General features: G+C 36.4%; 1 protein-coding gene across 1 annotated transcript; it reads right to left on the reverse strand.

Annotated features, from left to right (window-relative positions):
- Positions 1-14160: 14160 nt before the first annotated feature.
- Positions 14161-15281, reverse strand: LOC107977341 (60S ribosomal protein L31). Its single transcript, XM_035453034.1, has 2 exons — positions 14881-15281; positions 14161-14251 (listed from the first exon to the last, which is right to left on the reverse strand). Exons 1-2 carry the CDS (start codon positions 15249-15251, stop codon positions 14161-14163), a joined length of 462 nt encoding a protein of 153 aa, XP_035308925.1. The 5' UTR covers positions 15252-15281.
- Positions 15282-20057: the final 4776 nt, after the last annotated feature.

Here is a 20057-nt window from a genome sequence, read left to right on the forward strand (position 1 = left end):
CCATGCTGGTTTCCCAGCAATCAGTCTGGGGAACAAGACCTCTCCCTTGTTCAGGTCATCTGTTTCTGTGGGTTTCACCAGCCTGGCCAGAACACCTTTGCTCCTCATTCCTCCTTCTCTGCAACTGGATTCCAGTTCAGTTCAAGATTTCACTGTGGGAGTCTGCTTCTAATTCCATCAGCTGCTGGATGAAGGCTATAGGATGACACATGAATTATTCATCAATCTCATTATTAGGGGAGGGCATTTAAGGTAGTCTCTCCTCTGTTGCTTAGACTGTTAGTTGCTGTTATCTTTGTAGCTGTCCAGACATTTCCCTAGTGCCTGATTTCTCTTTAAACCTATAATGTCTCTCTATTGTATTATCTCTTATCTTGCTCTCTTTCTGTTTTCCCCCAACTCAACCTCCCTGCCCCATCACACTTCCTCTTCTCCCTTTCTCATTCTCCAAGTTCCCTCTCCCCTCCCCCCATGCTCCCAATTTGATCCTGAGATCTTGTCCCTTTCCCCTTCTCCTGGAGATCATGTATGTATCTCTTACAGTCTTCCTTGTTTACTAGTTTCTTTGGCAGTGTGGATTGTAGGCTGGTGATCCTTTATGTCTAAAATTCACATATAAGTGAGTACATACCATGTGTGTCCTTTTGGTAACTGGGTTACCTCACTCAGAATGGTTTCTTCTAGTTCCATCCATTTGCCTGATAATTTCAAGATTCCGTTGTTTTTTTAATTTTTTTATTGTTGTTGTTTTGTTTTTCCCCCACTGAGTAGTACACCATTGTGTAAATGTACCACATTTTCTCTATCCATTCTTTAGTTGAGGGGCATCTAGGTTGTTTCCATGTTCTGGCTATTAAAAATAATGCTTTGATGAATACCATTGAAAAGATTTCCTTGTTGTATGAATGTGCTTCTTTTTGGGTATATGCCTAAGAGTGGAATTGCTGCATCTTGTGGTAGACTAATTCCCATTTTGCTTAGGAATCCCCATACAGATTTCCAAAGTGGCTGTAGTGAGTTGACACTCTCACCAGAAGTGGAGGTATGTTCCTCTTTCTCCACATCCTCTCCAACATAAACTGTCATTGGTGTTTTTGATTTTAGCCATTCTGACAGGTGTGAGGTTTCATCAATTGTTTAGATTTGCATTTCCCTGATGGCTAAGATGTTGAACACTTTCTAATGTGTCTTTCAGCCATTTTAGAATCCTCTATTGAGAATTGTCTGTTACTTCTTAATTGGATTATTTGGTGTTTTGGAGACTAGCTTTTTTAGTTCTTTGTAAATTTTGGAGATCAGCCCTCTGTTGGATGTGGGTTTGGTGAATATGTTTTCCCAATCCGTGGGCTGTCGTTTTGTCTTGTTGACTGTGTGCTTTGCCTTACAGAAGGTTCTCAGTATCAGGAGGTCCCATTTATTAATTGTTTTTCTCAATGTCTGTACTACTGGTGTTATGTTCAGGAAGTGTTCTCATGTACCAATTTGTTCAAGGGTATTTCCTACTTTCTCTTCTAATAAGTTCAATGTGGCTGGGTTTATGCTGAGGTCTTTGACCCATTTGGACTTAAGTTTTGTGCATGGTGATAGACATGGATCTATCTGCAGTCTCCTACATGCCAGCATCCAGTTATGCCAGCACCATTTGTTGAAGATGCTTTCTTTATTCCATTGTAAAACTTTAGCTTCTTTAATCAAGTGTTCATAGTTGTGCTGGTTAATATCAGGGTTTTAAACTTGATTCCATTGGCCTATTTTTTGTGCGAAAACCAAATTGTTTTCAGCACTATAGCTCTATAATAGCACTTGAAATCAGAGATGGTGATGCCTCGGGAGTTTCTTTTATTGTACAGGGTTGTTTTGGCTACCGTGATTCTTTTGTTTCTCCATACATAAAATTGAGAATCATTTTTTCAAGATCTGTGAAGAATTGTGCTGGGATTTTAATGGGGATTTCATTGAATCTGTAGATTGCTTTTGGCAAAAATGCCATTTTTACTATGTTGATCCGATCTATCCAAGAACATGGAAGATCCTTCCATTTTCTGGTATCTTCTTTAATTTCTTTCTTTAAAGAATCACAATTCTTGTGATACAGGTCTTTCACTTTTTTGGTTAGCATTACCCCAAGGTATTTTATGTTGTTTGTGGCAACTGTAAAGTGTGATGTTTCTGTGATTTCTTTCTCAGCACATTTATCATCCATATATAGTAAGGCTATTGATTTTTTTTTAGTTAATCTTGTATACTGCCAGTTTGCTGAAGGTGTTTAACAGCTGTAGAGTTTCCCTGGTAGAGTTTTTCGTGTCACTAATGTCGACTATCATATAATCTGCAAACAGTGATAGCTTGACTTCTTCCTTTCCAATTCGTATCCTCTTGATCTCCTTTTGTTGTCTTATTGCTCTAGCTAGAACTTCAAGGAAAATATTAAAGAGATATGGAAAGAGTCAACAGCCTTGCCTTATTCCTGATTTTAGTGTGGACTTAAGGGCTCCTTTTGAATATGATTTTGGTACATATATTTTTTTTACTTTTGTTTACATCTAAGCTTATGAATACCTTACAATTAGAACGATTGTGTTTATCATCCAGACAAACAGCTAAAACCAAGACACAGTGAACATATTAATTCTCTTTGATAACAAATTCATAAAAGTATTTTATTTTAACACAAAATTTACCTTTTTGTTTTCATTCCTGTATTAATTTCTTCTGTTTATCAATTTCTTGTGTCCATTAATTATTCTCATGTTCCTCTTACTATTCCTGTTGATTTCCTTCCACATTTTTCAATTTCTCCCTGGAAACTTCCATTTTTAAAGCATTTTCCTCCCCTTCAAGGACTGGTTCAACCCTCCTCTTTCAGTTTTGAGTGTGAGGTTCCATTTGTAACACTAGTCTGTGATGTGCACCTCAAGTGGAAATACAATCATTTGGTTTTCTTGGTTTTAAGCTAACCTAGAAATGTTCTCAGAGAGGATGCCAGACTTAAATTCATTATCCCTATTGTCATGGATGTGCAGAGTGCCCTGCATTTATGAATTTATTTTATTGAGTTTAAATTCTGTTAAGGCAATAACTTTATAGATTTCAATCTTAGATCAACACTTTCAGCCTATTCAGTTAAATGTATTAGGATGACCTTATGCCATTTCATTCATTACTTTTCATATGGTTGTTTCTACATGCTTCTTTGTGATGACCCTTGTTGTCAAAAACTTTTATTTATTTTATATCCCTGCCACAGTGTCCCTCCCTCATCTTCTCCTAGTCCTCCCCTCATTTCCCTCTATCCCCACCCCTAATTCATTCCTCCTCCATTTCTGTCAAGGAAATGGCAGGCATTATGGATATCAGCATGGAGGTAATTTTCTCTACTTTAATCATCACTTATTCATATCACCTCCAACATGCTTCTGGTTTAAGTTGAGTATTTATGATTACTTCATTACAGCTACCTTTTATCATATCATTCATGCTATAAATTACTAACACATTGGAGCATCATTAATGTTGAGTAGCTGCTTCCTCCTCAAAGAAAAAGCAGAGAGGCACATGAGATTTAAAAGACTCATGAAATTACTCCTGGATGTTACACAAGTAGAAAACCACCAATGAGAATGAGACTTTTTGGTAATGCAGCTGCTTGCAAGTTACATATTGGACTCTAGTGATGAAACTGTGAGGTATGATCTCTGGTGTTGTTTCTTCATACATTACCTATGTGCCTATGAGTATCCCATTACATGTACATTTTCAGCAACCGAGGCTTAGATAGAATCATTTCTATGAACTGTTACTGACCTCTCTGTTTGGGAGTCATGGATAGAAATAGACACCCTTGTAAGGGAATGCAAATACTTATTTAAAGTTATTTACGAAATCCATTAAGAACAAGGACACTTCAAAAGTTTCAACTTCATATATTCTTTATATTCTATTCTTTATGAGTTATACAAATTATACCTTCCAACTCATGCAATTCCATTAAATTTCTAAACACCATAATCATAACTATTTCAAATTCATTGCTTGCCAATTCCACTATCAATGTCATATTTTGTTCATGTAATAATGAATGTTTGTTCTTTCATAAATGTGCTTTTTCTTACCTTTTGGGATGCTTTGTAATTTTTGTTGAAACCAGATATGCATGTAACAGAATAATAGTTGAATTAGACACATACAAGTTGGTATTTATTTTACTTTGACTTCAATTATAGTTATATTTATTGCTTGCTGTAGTTTTGTGTGACATAGGATTGACATTCCTGTCATAGGGTGAGTTGGAACCTACTAGCTTCACCAGCAGAAATCACTGTCATGCAGCAGAATCTTCCTGGCAAGGGGATAAGCAGTGGAGAAAAAGAAGTGTTATGAACTTGTGAAGGAACTTTAGCTCTTCAGTGGTCTGATTTTCCAGAGCTTCTCACATATTTCCCACCATTAACACCATGGAGTTGACCAGAGAATCAAGGGTTCTGATCTATGCAAGACAATTTACATATGATAAACCTGTATTGGTGCCTATCCTCTGCCAATCTTTACTCCTCTTTGATTATAATTCACAATGGCTTCTCTTTCTGTTTCTTTGCCAGAGTTACATAAATATCTTCCTTGGCTGGTGAGATACTAGTGTGATTTTGAGAAGTATTACTCATTTGCATTGTGGACTCTGAAAAATCTCAGTCTTTTAATTCACATTCAGTATATGTTACTTATCAAAATTAGCTGTGTGTAACTACTTGTCCCTAACAGCATCTATCATGGTAAGTTGGTTCTGAGTATGACTTTGGCTCATTCTCTTATGACTTAAAGTAATAACAACAAAAAATGGCATTTATCTTTATATATATATATATATATTATATATATATATATATATATATGATTTTTGCCACATCCTAGGTTTGTGAAAAGTGTATCAAAGAACATGGCTGAACAAATTTTCTGTTGAGTACATCATTTTTATAGCAATATAAAACAGGGCAAAACAACTAATTTATTTCCTCAATGAATCTATTTAAATAATTTTAATATTAGAAAAATTAAGTATCATAGAAATAAAGAATTTAGATATTTGAAAAGTTTCACTACTTAATAAAAACAGCAATGGGTAAAATTAAATCTTAAAATGTATAATACATAAATATATGATATTAGACTCTACATATCTCCCCTTAACATTGGGTTGAAATTATGTAGTTTTTTTGTAAATCATAGACTAACCAAACCAACATTAAAATAAAAAGCAAATGAATTTAAGTTAAAATAAAAATTCAATTGTTTCTGGGTGTTGGTTGTACACTCATTTATTCCAAGCACTTACTTGCAGAGACAGGTGGATCTCTGTGAGTTTGAGGCCAACCTGGTCTACAGAGCAAATACCTTGTGGTATTTGGAGGGTCTGTGAGACTCCATTTGTTAATAGCTAAATAAGATATAACCAATTGCTGGCACTGGAGGACTTACTTGATGACATATGATGTCTAATTAGGTCATGTCTCCAATATTATATGATGATTTCACTTAAATTTCTTTCCTATATGTACTTTAGGAAGCCTCTACATTAATAAGTTTCCATATGAATTTTTCAAAGGGCCTTTAGTGTTAGATGTCCTTCCTATTCTGTATTTACCTAGCCATCTCTGCCTCTCAATTAATATCCTTATTCTATTTCTCCTTTATTTCCTTATCTTTCTATAACAAAGTTTACCTTACCTTGGAAAATTCCTTCTCCCAACTGATCCCTTACTAACTGTCTAGCCTCTGTTGTTATTCTGGTTAAAGTACACATATATAAAGTTATATACAATTAATATCTGCTAGGAGAGATAAAACCAGGATCTCCAATTATATCACTGTGTGCATCTGACACACTCCAGCCAACAATAGTTCACCAACACATAAAGAGCATTTTTCATTTTCTTTTCTTTCTTTTTTTTGTGGTGTGTGTAAATGTAATGGGGATTTTTGGTATTTTTGACTTTTGGGGGGTTATGCATTTTTGTTTATACTTTCAGTTTTTAAATATGAGGTAAAGGCATAATGTGGATTTGAATATATGGAAGGTGAGGATAATATAGAACACAGAGTACAGAAATAAGTTCAAAATATATTGTATGAAAAACAATTTAAAACCATATAGTCAAACCCATGAAATATGTATGTTTTAATCCCTTTCCCTGAAAAAGGTATACTCTAGTATTTTATTCAGATTTAGTAAAGAGGAAAGTAATAAGCACTAAGGAGTAGTTGGGTTTTATTTTTTTCTAAAATTAACTTATATAACCTGGTTTGAAACAGTTTTAGATTTCCAAATATTTATTTTTAACCACTATATAAATCAGATCCACATTTTCTGATATGATATGAAATTAGATGACCAAAATGTAAAATAAAAGTTGCAAAATTGAAAATCTGTGAATGTAGAAGCTATACCAAAATATGATCATACTTGTGTAAAAGAACTTAGCACAAGTTTCTATTGTACTATTTAAAGAAAAAAATATGATCCATGAGTTCTTCAGTCCACCCAGTTCTAAAGTAGTACATCTGGTTTTACTCAGATGCACTCTTCAGAGATAGTAAATCTTACATTTTCTTTTTACTCACTACACATTTCTTCAATTTTATGATTACTAGAGACATATGTCACTATATATCAAATCCTCATTATTAAAAATGTAGAAGACTATAGCCTTTTCATTTTCCAATTTCATATGTCTGAAAATAATGAGGGCACATTTTGGTGTGAAAAATTCTTTTCCATATTTTCTTACTAAGCTGACACATTTTTATGTTCTTATACTTCTTCTATGAAAGTCTTACTTATATTTTTAAAAATAAACTCATTTTTTACTAATAACAACCTTCTCAAAGACACGGTAGATTTCACAGATGATCTTTCAAAGACCCGAAGATGTTGAAATAATGGAAAAGGTACTTCCTGACAGAAGTCTTTTGTTGTGTGTGAAAAATGTCAGAACAGGAAAGGAGTCACATATCTAATCAGCAAAAGAGCAAATAACCCTCTAGCTGTGGAGACAGGAAAGGAGCACCATCTTCACATATTCTTGACTGATCACAGGACAATCATGAAACACTTTTCCAAAAAGCAAGTATTATATAAAATGTCACAACTTTATGCAGTCCTTCCCTGCAGAGACACCCACCTTACTTGTCTTGTCTGTTCAGTCTTAGGTTGACGATCCTCTTCTTATTCATCTTTGTTCTTAAGTATATTGGTTTCACACCAGTTTATATAATTTCTTCTGTCTTCACTTTTCCATATTTGTTTATCCTTGTTTAAACAGAGGGCATACACATAAACAGGCCAGGACTGCAGGCCCCTCTCAGACTCAAGCATTTTTTTGAGAGCTGATCTCTCTTACTAACTTTTATTTGATAGATTTGTTTACATTTAGCAATCCTTCATGAAATGTTATGTTAGATATTACTACAACTGTTTTCATCAAGTAGAGTTAATTTATCTAATATTTGAAGATTTCTCAAATCTATTTACATTTTTATGGACATTGAAAACTTTAACAAATGTATGGATTATAAACAATACATTTGAAAGTCATTATTTTAGTACTACTTAATTTTATAATACTTAATCAAAACTTATACAAAAATAACAGTTATGTTTTTGGAACACTACTCTGTGAGCACTTAATACTGCTTGGATTTATTGAAGTTAATCATTGCTCTTTACAAAACCTTTTGCTGTTATCTGCTAAATTACAATAGAGTCTCTTTGGATGATATGCTTCTGTTCCTTACCAGCAAGCCATTGGATTACTTGAATATCTTCTTTTCTGTGCCTCAAAGCCTCATTAATAAAAATGTGGAATGCACTATTGTTAGGTTTGCCTTGAAATCTTAATCGAGTTTATCTACATATAATATTTAAAAATAAAACATACAGGTACTAACAGTTTGTTGTTATAGTAAATAAACAAATGTGAAACTATCACTTTAATCATCAATAGGAATTTTCCAAAATCACCTGTACATTTCTCATGACCCATGGATGTCTGATTCACAGTGTGGCAAGGATCAATTTGTGCTCCAGCAATACAATTAAGAATTATTTGGTCATGGACATTAAAATAAATAGAATTAGATGATTTGTGTCTGTTTTCCTTTCTTCAACCCATTTCTGATTCCTGATTTTTGTGTATTGAGACATACACTCACTGGATTTAAGAATGAAAAATGCAATTTCAAAGTATTTTACTAGCATATTGTTACTAATTTAAGAAAAAGTACTGAAAATAGAAACGACTTAACATGCTATATGTATTGCAGTAAGCCTAGGTGGTTTATTTATTAATTTTTGTGTGTATAATTTTCCCTTTATTGAAAATATATTTAAAAACACAATACATAATGATTGGTTTCCTCTTCCTCTGCTACTTCTAGTTCTTCCCCAACTCTCTTCCCCTCTGGATTCACCTTCTTTTCTTTCTTTCATCAGAAATCAATCAATGATAACAATGAAATAAAATAAAATAAAATAAAATACAGTGTGATATAGCAAAAACTAACACATCTCAACACAACAAAACAATCATTCAGAAGGAAAAGAGCCCAAGAAAAGCCATAAGAATCATATAATGATGCTGAGAATACTTTGTTCACACAGCTGGAATCTCGTAAGAACACTAAACTAGAAGCCTTCATATACATGCAAAGGAAAAGTAGGGTTAAAAATATATGAATATATATAAATTTGCATATGAAATCAGATCACCAAAATGCAAAATTGAAAACTGAAAAAAATAAATCTTCAAATGTAAGTTGTGTTCCAATGTATGACAGTATTTGTTTTGAAAGATGATATCACAGGTATCTATTGTTGCTCTTAAAGATATGCACCATAAGTACTTTTTCCTTTTTTTGTAGGTTTTCAGATATCCATTTTGATGGTTTATTTTGTTTTTTGTTCTTTTTCTTTTTTCATAAATATTATTTAAATTAGAATCAATCTTGTATTATATATCAAGTCCAGTTCCCTGTACCTCCCATCCTCCCATACCCTCTATGTACCCCCTATCCACTCTCCAGGGAGGGTAAGGCATTCCATGAGGGATCATGAAAGTATGTCAAACAATTTGGGGCAGGGCCTAGGCCCTTCCCAGACTATCTAGGCTAAGAGAGAATCCCTCCAAGGGGAATGTGTTCATGAAGACCATTCATGCACTAGGGATAAATGTTGGTTCCACTGCCAGAGGCCCTATCATAAGATTGAACCAGGACCCCTGAACGTGGGTGTCATTTATGAGGCCTGGGCATAAATTCTTAAATCAATCCAATTTTAAACTTGGACATCTGGTTTCACTCAGATAAGTTTTTTTTTCCCCAAGGGAGTAAACCTTACATTTCATTTTATTTAACATATACAAAATAAAAAATGATAAAATTAATAGAAAAATAAAACCCTGACACAACATTATGAGACAAGAACTTCGAAATATGCAGATGAGTTCATTTTCTGTTGACTATCAACTTCTGGGCATGAAGCCTACCATGGAGTGTAGTTTGTTTCCCCTGTGAGTCTCCCTTGGAGAACACAAATTTCCATCTGCATGTGATTATCAATTAGAGATAGTTTGTGGATTAGGGATGGAGCACTTCTTTCAGCTCTAGGATCCCATCTGGTGCAAATACTTGTAGTCACTCAGATTGCTGCTACAGTGACTTCATGTGGATGTGACTTCATGTGAGTTTATGTGGATGTATATCCTGTTGATTTAGAGAAACCTATTTCCATGGAGGGCTCTACCTACTCTGGTTCATATACTCTTGATGTCCTCTGAGGGAGGGTTTAATGGAGATCTCCCATGTAGTGTTAAGTGTTCCAAGATTCATTACTCTGTATATGTTCTGGCTGTCGGTCTCTGTGTTTGTTCTCATTGGCTGTAGAAGTAAGATTTCTGAGAAAGGCAACTACATCTGAGTATTTCAGAATGTCATTAAGAAACATTTTAACACTGCATGAATTTTTAATAGAAAAGAAGTATCTGACTTTATGCTGGGTCCCAGGGCTATCTATTGTCAGATTGTTGGTCACCCAGGCAGTGTCAGCTATGGATTGCACATCTTGGAAAGGGCCTTAGAAAGCAGACATTTGTTGGTTACTCTCACAAGCTTTATGATATTTCATTACCACATCTTGCATTTGAGAAACCTTATTATATTTAACAGTTTGTGTGGTTGTGTAGGTATCATCATTTCTCCTTTGGAATTATGCACAGTATCTTCCAAGAGTAGAGACATTAGTACATGCGAGTGAAGGCTCCACAAAGGTGCCAGCTTATCTTCTTCATACACAATGAATTTGTATAGATTTTCTATTCTGCAATGAGGCTATGCAGTTAGTCAGTGGAGAGCAACCTATAGTCTTGTCAACAGCCTGGGTTGTTTGGGGATTCCAATGGACTCCTTTGACCAAAAACTCAGTTAGATGTATTGCATTCCAAACAGTGAAAGCTTTGTTTGGTGACAACAGGTGTCTAGCTGAGGCTTTGTCTCTCCATTATTTGGTTGTTTTATTTAAGAAATCTTCATATATGGAGAGAGAGAGAGAGAGAGAGAGAGAGACTTTTATTGTGTTAGGTTTCCATAATACATCTCAAAGGGGCCTTTAATTTAGGTGTTTCTTCCCATATTCTCTCTCATCCCTTCTCGTTCCATTTGATTCTCCCATACCAATCACCCTTTCCAACCACACATAAATATCTCTTCTATTTTCCTTACATATTTCCCCACCTCTTTGTTGTATACCTTTCTCTTTGGTTCTATATATTGTAGCTTGGTTATCATTGACTTAATAACTAATATCCACAAAAAATGAAACCTATACTGTATTTGTCTTTTTGTGTCTCACCCAAGATGATTTTTATTTCTAGTTCAATTTATTTTGTAGTATATTTTACTATTTCATTTTTAATGGCAAAAAATGTAGCACATTTTATTTATCCATTCATCAGTTGAGGAATATACAGGTTGTTTATAATTGCTGGCTATTATGAATAAAGCTGCAATGAGCATTTTTGGGTTCTGGAAAATGAAGCACCTTTATGGTATATGCCTAAATGATATAGCTGGATCGTGAGGAAAATTGATTTACAACTTCCTAAGGAAATGTAACATTGATTTCTTTTCTTAAATTTTTTATTTAAATTAGAAACAAGATTTCTTTACATGTCTATCCCAGTTTTCTCTCCCTCCTCTCCTCTTGCCCCCTACTGACCCCCTATCTCATGACCTTTCTGCTCCCCAAGGAGGGTAAGGCTTTATATAGGGGATCTTCAAAGTCTGTTATATCATTTGGAAGAGGGCCTGGACCCTGCCCCATATGACTAGGCTGAGAGAGCATCCCTCTATGTGCAGTGGGCTCCAGAGGCTGATTGAAGTAGAAGCAGACACCCAAAGATAAATACTAAGCCAAACTCTGTAATCCAGTTGCAGAGAGGGAGGAGTGATGAGCAAAGGGGTCAAAACCTGGCTGGAGAAACCCACAGAAACAGCTGACCTGAAAAAGGGGAAGCTCATGGGCCCCAGACTGATAGCTGTGATATCAGCACAGGACCGTTCCAGACTCGCTGAATGAGGATATCAGTTTTGAGGTCTGGTTAATCTATGGAGCCTCTGATAGTGTCTCATTGATTTCTATAGAGGCTCTATGAATTTGTATTCCCACAAGCAACAGATGAGTGTTCCCTTTACTTGATATCCTTGCTGGCATGTGTTGTCACTTCTTTTAGTGGACCTGACCATTCTGACTCATTTAAGATGAAATATCAAAGTAGTTTTGATTTTATCTTTTCCAATTACTAAGAAAATTGACATTTCTTTGTTTCTCAATCATTTGAGTTACTATTTTGAAAATTTTCTACTTTGATTAGTACCCAATTATTTAATTGGCTTATTTGTTTTCTCAGTATATAGTTTCTTGAGTTCTTTATATGCTTTGGATATCAGCCCTTTATCAGAAGTGTAACTGGTTAAAAAAAATGAAAACTTTTCCTATTCTACAGTCTGCTGGTTTATTTTAATTCCAATGTCCTTTGCTATGCAGAAGCTTCTCAGTTTCGTGGTGTCTCATATATTAATTATTGATCTCAGTGTCTAAGGTAACAGTATTCTGCTGAGAAATTATTTCCTGTGCCAGTGAGTTCAAAGATATTCCCTACTTTCTCTTATAGAAGGTTTAGTGTATATACTTTGTGCTGAGGTAGTTGATCCATTTTGAGTTTAATTTTGCAAAGGGTGGTAAGTATGGACCTATTTAGAATCTTATATATGCAAAAATGCAGTTTGACCAGTACCATTTATTGAAATGCTGTATTTTTTCTAGTTTTTGACTTGATTATAAATTAGCAAGTGTTTATTGGTATGCATATTATGTCTAGAAGAAACTTGAATACATTGATCCACATTTTTTTTTGTGCCAAAACCAAGCTATTTTTATTACTATTGCTCTGTAGAATGACTTGTAATTGGCCAGGATGTTGGATGTAATTGGCTTCCACTTATTCCTTTATTATTCTGGATTTTTTGCCATATGAGTTTCTTTTATGTGTGTGTTTCCATGTGAAACTGAAAACTGGCCCTTTTTTGTCTGTGAAGATTTGTGTTGGAATTTTGATAAGGGTTGCATTGAATCTGTAGATTGCTTTTGGCATGATGGCCATTTACTCTAAATTAATCCTATTGATTAATGAATATTGGCTTCTTTCTACCTTCTCATATCATCTTAATTTTTTCCTTCAGTGTCTTAAGTTTTTATCAAGTAAGTCTTTAACTTGTTTGGTTAAAGTTACCCCCAAATATTTCATAGTATTTGAGGGTGTTGTGAAAGATCTCATTTTCCTGATTTATTTTGCAGTCTATTTGTGATTTGTATATAAGTAGTATTGAGTTTCATGAGTTAATTTTATATCCATCAGCTTTGCTGAAAGTGTTCACCAGCTTCAGAAGTGTTCTGATGGAATTTCTAGGGCCACTTGTCTGTACTATCATATCATGTCCAAATAATGATTCTTTGACTTCTTCCTTTCCAATTTTTTTCCACTTGACCTCCTTAAGCTGTCTTATTGTTCTAGCAAAGACCTGAGTACTATATTGAACATTTGTGTAGAGAGTGGACAACCTGGTCATTTTCCAGTTTTTTTTTCTTTTTTTGCCTGTGTGTGTGTGTGTGTGTGTGTGTGTTTAATTGTCTCATTTATTTTTTTCCAATTAAGTTGATGTTTGCTATGCTATTGCTCTAAATTACCTTTACTATGTTGAAGTACATCCTTAGCAATTCTAATCTCTCTAGCATTTTTATCATGAAGGGGTGTTGGATTTTTTTAAATACCTTTTTTTGCATCTAATGAGATGGTCATGTGGGATTTTGTGTTTACTTTGTTTATATGGTGGATTACATTTATTGATTTACATGTATTGAACTATCTTTGCATCTCTGGAATGAAGGCTACTTGATCATGGTAGATGATATTTTTGTTGTGTTTTTAGATTTAGTTTGTGAGTATTTTATTGAGAATTTTTGCACTTATATTCACAAGGGAAATTGCCCTATAATTCTTGTTCTTCACTGGGTCTTTATGTACTTTGGGTATCATGGTAACTGTGGCCTCATAAAAGGAATTAAACAAGTCATGTATGATCTTCATAATTTTAATGATATGCATGCCTTTAATCTCAGTACTTGGAAGGCAAAAACTTGTGGGTCTCTGAGGCTGGGGCCAGCCTGCTATACAGAATATCTTCCAGGACTGCCAGAGCTATGTATAGAGACCATGTCTCAACAATACAAAAATAATAAAAAAGTTAATCAAAATGATTTATGACATTCATGAAATTAGAAGTTAAACCTTGTCTCAGAAAGAAACTTTTTGTTATTTTAACACAGATTCTTGCATTATTTTGTTGGCATGTTGCTAAGCTGAGATAATGGGTTGAGTATTCTATAGATCCCCCTATAAGTTTTGCTGCTTTTTTAAAATTAAGGTATCACTATTGAAATACAAATAATATTTTGTATTGTCATTTCTGTAGGCATACCAATAGATTTTATATTTATTTCTAAAATAGATTTAATTGTATCACATGTATTAATTTGAGGTAAAAGTAATGGCATAATTAGGAATCAACCAGCGAAAACTCCACTTGATCTATTAGAAGGTGATGAGGATTCCTGCTGACTCGACAATTCAAAGTATAGTTGTTATACCTGGGTGCTCACAATATAACGTAAGAGAAACATGAGCTTCAACCAATTTTGTTAGCAAAGAACTCTTGAAACTCACCAGAAGAAACCAAGTATTATGTTTGGGAAACTTGTTTTTTTGAAGGCAGTTCTCCAACTTTATTTGACACTCAGCAGGTTAGTTCTCATCTGATGGGGAATGTACTGTGTATGTTTATCTTATTGTTAAATAAAGTTCTGTTTGGCCAATGGCAGCAAGTTAGACAGGACTAGGAGTCAAAGAGGATTCTGGGAATTATAGTAAATAAGTGGTGATCCAGGCAGGAAGTGACATAGCAAGGAGACTCATATCTAAGCAAGGAAACAGAAAGTGTCCCCTTTTTTCCTCTTCCTCCTCGAGCAGGGCAATGTGATCCACAGGCAAAGGATGGACACCAATAAGGATTCCGACAAGATAAGTCTATTAAATTATATAGATGTATGACTGAGCTAACAGAGAGAATCCTAGTCATTGGCCAAGCAGCATTGTACCTAATATGTCTCTGTATTATTTTGTCCATCCACATGGTGGGCAGAACTCGGGAGGCTGGTGGAGACCGCACATGTGGCAGTGGGGCTTGGGCGGCTTTTGGCAGAAAGATTTATTGTGACACTCATCCACATTGACTGTCTGTAGATTTTTGAATGTGGTAACAGGCACGTAGGTTACCAATGTGTACAGCTTGTTTGATGAGTCCTCATCCTCGTTACATATTCTGGACAAATGTACATGGATGCAGTATGGAACATTCCTCATTCCTTTAGCCCAGATGGCTTTATTGAACCTGGTATCAATGAGCACATCTGGAGTCCCCATCTCCTTCATGGCAAATTTCCAGATTTCTTTGAGCGCCCGAGGAGCATGCTTCTTGAAGCCCATGCCATGGATGTGCTTGTGAATGTTAATGGTGTATTCTCGGGTCACAAATTCGTTGATGGCAGAACAGACCCTCTTCTTCTTGCCACCCTTCTTTTCGGGATCCATTCTGCCAGGCCCAAGTTGAAAAGGAAGGGTGCGAGGGATGAGAAACTTGAACTTTAATTGACAAGTCAGTTGGGGCTATGTGTGGACTACTGTAATCTTTAAATTCCATAATTAGAGCAACTTCTTTTCTTATAAATTTAATCTCCATGAGTTTATTAGATTTTCACACAATGTATTAAGGGGGAAAGTACACTTGGGTTTTGGACAGGATTGAGATAAAAGAACTGTTTTCAAATACCTCAGTGAATTGTGTTCTTAGTAAGGTTTCTATTGTGGGGAATCTTTTCAAAGAATAGCTAGCTGAGTTCTTGAGATCCTAATCCAAATACACAAAGAGCAATGCTTCTCAGCGTAACTTTACACTTGGGAGAAATGAAACATTGGATTCCAGCTCTGCTTGTTTTCAGTGTGTGGCTATGAGAATGAGAAATTCTAGTTCCTTTCAGATGCCCTGCACAATAGACACAAGTTGAACTCAGGAAACACCAGTGAGCAAGACCTTATCAAAAAATCCATCTTATCAATTTATTATAAAAGACCCATTTATGTAATTCCTTCACATAGTTATACTTGCTCACTTTTTAACCAAAAATAAACAAATGATAAACTTGAGGGAAGAACAGAGGAGAGTAAGAAATGAGATACCTTTTTTGTGGGAGCCAATATGGGTTTAAAGAGAAATCTGGCACTCAAAATATACAGATATCTATAAGATTGACTCCAACTAACTATCTAAGCAATAGTGGATAGGATACCTAAAATGCCCTTCCCCAATAATGAGATTAATGACTACCTTATATGCCATCCTAGAGCCTTCACCCAGTAGTAGATGGAAACAGAGGCAGACACCCACAACTAAACACTGAACCAAACTCCAGGAATCCAGTTGCAGAGAGTGAGGAGTGATGAGCAAGTGGGTCAAGACCAGTTTGGAGAAAGCCACAGAAACAGCTGACCTGAACAGGAGGAGCTCATGGACTCCAGACTGATGGCTGGGAAACCAGCATAGGACTGATCCAGACCCCCTGAATATGGGTGTCAGTTAGGAGGCATGGACAATCTATGGGGCCACTGGTAGTGGATCAGTATTTATCCCTAGAATACAAATGGAATTTGGGAGCCCACTCCATATAGAGGGATACTATCTCAGCCTAGACACATGGGAGAGGGCCTAGGCCCTACTCCAAATGATGTGACAGACATTGAAGATCCCCCATGTAAGGCCTGTCCCTTCCTGGAGAGCAAAAAGGGGATGGGATGGAGGTTAGTAGGGACAGGGGAGGAGAGGAGCAAGAGGGAACAGGGATTGACATGTAAAACAAGCTTGTTTTTAAATTAAATTTTAAAAAAGAAGAAAAAGGCACACATTAAAAAATAAATAAATAAAAAGAAATTAAACAAATGATAGCAAACACTAAAACCTAAACATGGCCTCAATGGTGATCTAAACTATAGTCAGATAATGACAGTAATGTCAGAATTATTAATATAGAAATATTTCATATAAGTTTTAATAAATTTTGACACCTTCATACACACACACACACACACACACACACACACACACACACACAGTGTATTCTGGCTACTTTCTTTCCTATACTATTCTACTTTGCTCACATCCCTGTCAAACCTCCTCTTTACAAGTTTCCATCTCACATTCTTGTTTGTTTTTTTTGTCTTGTGACTGATTATAAATGTAGTTTTAAAAATTAGTGAATACTTTTATAATTCAAAATGTAGGCTAGATATGACAATAGATGGATTAAAAAATGATGAATGAAAACCTTATTGTGGTCATTGGCAGACTGAACATGGATTAAAATATTCAGACCTAAACAAGTATGTAATTGATATGGCACACACTGAAATAAAACGAGGAAAGAAAATATGATACATTAAATAGAGATTATCTCATAGCTGTGGAATAAATAAAACAGAAAACCCAAAAAATGTATCATGGAGGAAAATGGCCTAAATTATCCCATTAAAAAAATGATTCTAAGCTCTTTATATTCAACAATCAGGCTTAAAAGATGGAATAGGGACTAAAGAGTTTGTTCAGGGATCCAAGACGGGCTGTGGAGCCTATATGATAGAGCATCAGGATCCAGTGCAATTTCAATATCAGCCTGGCTCCCCCCAGATTATTGAATGTAAAATTGTTCTTGAAGTGTTTAGAAATTGCCCGTTCTCCTTTAATCTGATTTCTGATTCGGCATATGTTGTGAATGCTGTTAAGGCCCTGGAGGTTGCAGGACCTATTAAACCTAATAGTACAGTTTGCAAACTCTTACAGGAGTTGCAAAAGTTGATCTGGCATCGCGATCAGAAATTTTTTATACAACATATTAGAGCTCATACCAACTTGCCTGGACCTCTATCAAAAGGCAATGAGATCGTAGATCTCTGTACTAGAGGGGAATATGTATTTTTCGCTTCCTCTATGGAACGAGCACAGCACTTTCACAAACAATTCCATGTATCTGCAAAAACTTTACAGCAAAGGTTTCAGCTATCTCGAGCAGAAGCTAGACAGATAGTATTGAATTGTCAACAGTGTATAACCTTCTTGCACCCCCCTAGCCTGGGGGTCAATCCTAGAGGGTTATTGCCCTTGAAGATCTGGCAAATGGACGTAACTCATTTTTCAGGATTTGGAACTCTTAAATATATCCATGTGTCTGTGGATACCTGTTCAGGCATCATCCATGCCACCCCTATGAGTGGGGAAAAGGCTCGCAATGTCATTGGACATTGCCTTGAGGCGTGGGCTGCCTGGGGAAAACCTCAGCAATTAAAGACTGACAATGGTCCTGCTTATACAGCTCAATCTTTTACCTCCTTCTGTAAACAGATGGAAGTCCAATTAAACCATGGCCTGCCTTATAATCCCCAAGGACAAGGAATAGTTGAAAGAGCCCATCGCACATTGAAAGAATGTTTATTAAAACAAAAAGGGGGAATAGGCCATGGTAGGACACCAAAGGAACAACTATCTTTGGCTCTCTTTACTCTGAATTTTTTAAATTTGGATTCTCAAGGCCTTTCTGCTGCCGATAGGCACCAGACTCGGGCACCTGCTCAGAAGGGCTATGTAAAATGGAAAGATATCCTTACGGGTCTATGGCATGGACCGGACCCGGTATTAGCATGGGCGAGAGGTTCTGTTTGTGTTTTCCCTCAGGATCAGCAAGACCCGGTGTGGATTCCAGAGAGACTAACGAGGAGGTGCAACAAACAAGATGAAGCCTCCGATATTGATCCTGCTGCTGATCTTGACAACACCGTGGCTGATCCAGGCCAGAGAACAAATCCTGTGGGCCATAGCGAAAGCGTGGCCAATTCCTTTGCCTGTTCATAGCACATCTAAAGTTTTGCCTGTTTTCTTTTCTACTAGTTGTGAATTGGGTTTGCCTTGTGTCAATTTAGATCCTGACACTGCCCAGTATTCAGCCACTAATATTTCTCTCAATGGAGCATTATGCTTCTCCCTTATTAATAATTCTAACCCATGCATTTGGTTGAAGAATGGTTCTGTTGGCAATTGGCTTGATCCTCTTACTAATAACCAGATCTCGAGTGCTATGCTCACTGAAGCCCTGTCTCAGTTTAGTACAGGCACTAGTTCTGGCTCTGGCACTGGTACAAATGGAACCAAAGATGTAAATATCACTACATTTCTGATGCTGATGGAGGGGCTCCGACCCTCAAATTCACGCTTTAGTCAAGAGAACTCCACTGCTCGACAAGTCTTGCCTTATTGTGCACCCAATCGAGGCTATCCTCCTCATTGGACGCCTTGTCAGAGTCCGGATCACAAACTTAAGCAGATAGCTCCAGGTTTTGAATTTACTCCCCCTCTTGGCAAGTACCAGTATAACCTAACTCAGGGAGGTTCCCAAAGAACAGGCAGTAAAAATACCTGGCCATGGTTTCAATGGGTACTCTCTAACGAGCGTGGAGCATTTACTTCTCTTGAACCTTTTGTGGTTCTCCAGAATCTCTGCATAAGACTTCTTAATGTTTCTGGTACAAGGGATGAGAAGGGACCTTCTCTTAAGAATCTATCAATACATAAAGCTTTGAATAATCTCACTGTTCCAGCTAGCCCAGTATGCTTAAAAGCTCCTTTTTTCTTTCTGCTCTCTAATGCTACTGATGCTACCAAAGAAGTGATCTCGTGCAATTCGACTGATGTCTCCTGCATTGCTAGCCAATGTTGGAATGGTTCTGCTAATACAGCAGTAGTGATGAGGATTCCTATGTATGTTCCTATTCCGGTCAAAGTGGATACAGGAACGTTTCCCATTACGGAAATCATCAGAACCAAACGGGATTTTGGCATAACTGCAGCATTGGTTACTGCCATTACCCTTTCTGCAGCAGCGGCTACACTGCCGCCGTTGCCATGGCTGCTCAGGTCCAATCAGCTGAGACAGTCAATGACATTGTGGAAAAAACAGCTACAACATTAACTACCTTGAGATCTATTGATGGCCACTTAAAAGCTGGCATTCTAACTGTGAACCAAAGAGTGGACCTGTTGCAGGAACAGGTGGATGATTTAGTAACCTTAACTTCCATAGGATGCATTCATTCCTTTTCTTCTTTGTGTATCACCTCCAGGATGGCCAATAATTTCATGGAGAACAGCAACCTGAGTTGGCAGTTGAGTGCCTACCTTCAGGGAAATTGGAGTCAACAGTTCGAGAACCTGACAGACACCCTGACACAACAGATTATTGCCGTGAATGCTACACGCCTGAGCCTGCCCACTGTTAATACCCTCTTAACTACCCTTAA

Source organism: Cricetulus griseus, assembly GCF_003668045.3.
Source record: "Cricetulus griseus strain 17A/GY chromosome 1 unlocalized genomic scaffold, alternate assembly CriGri-PICRH-1.0 chr1_1, whole genome shotgun sequence".
NCBI classification, from domain to species: domain Eukaryota; kingdom Metazoa; phylum Chordata; class Mammalia; order Rodentia; family Cricetidae; genus Cricetulus; species Cricetulus griseus.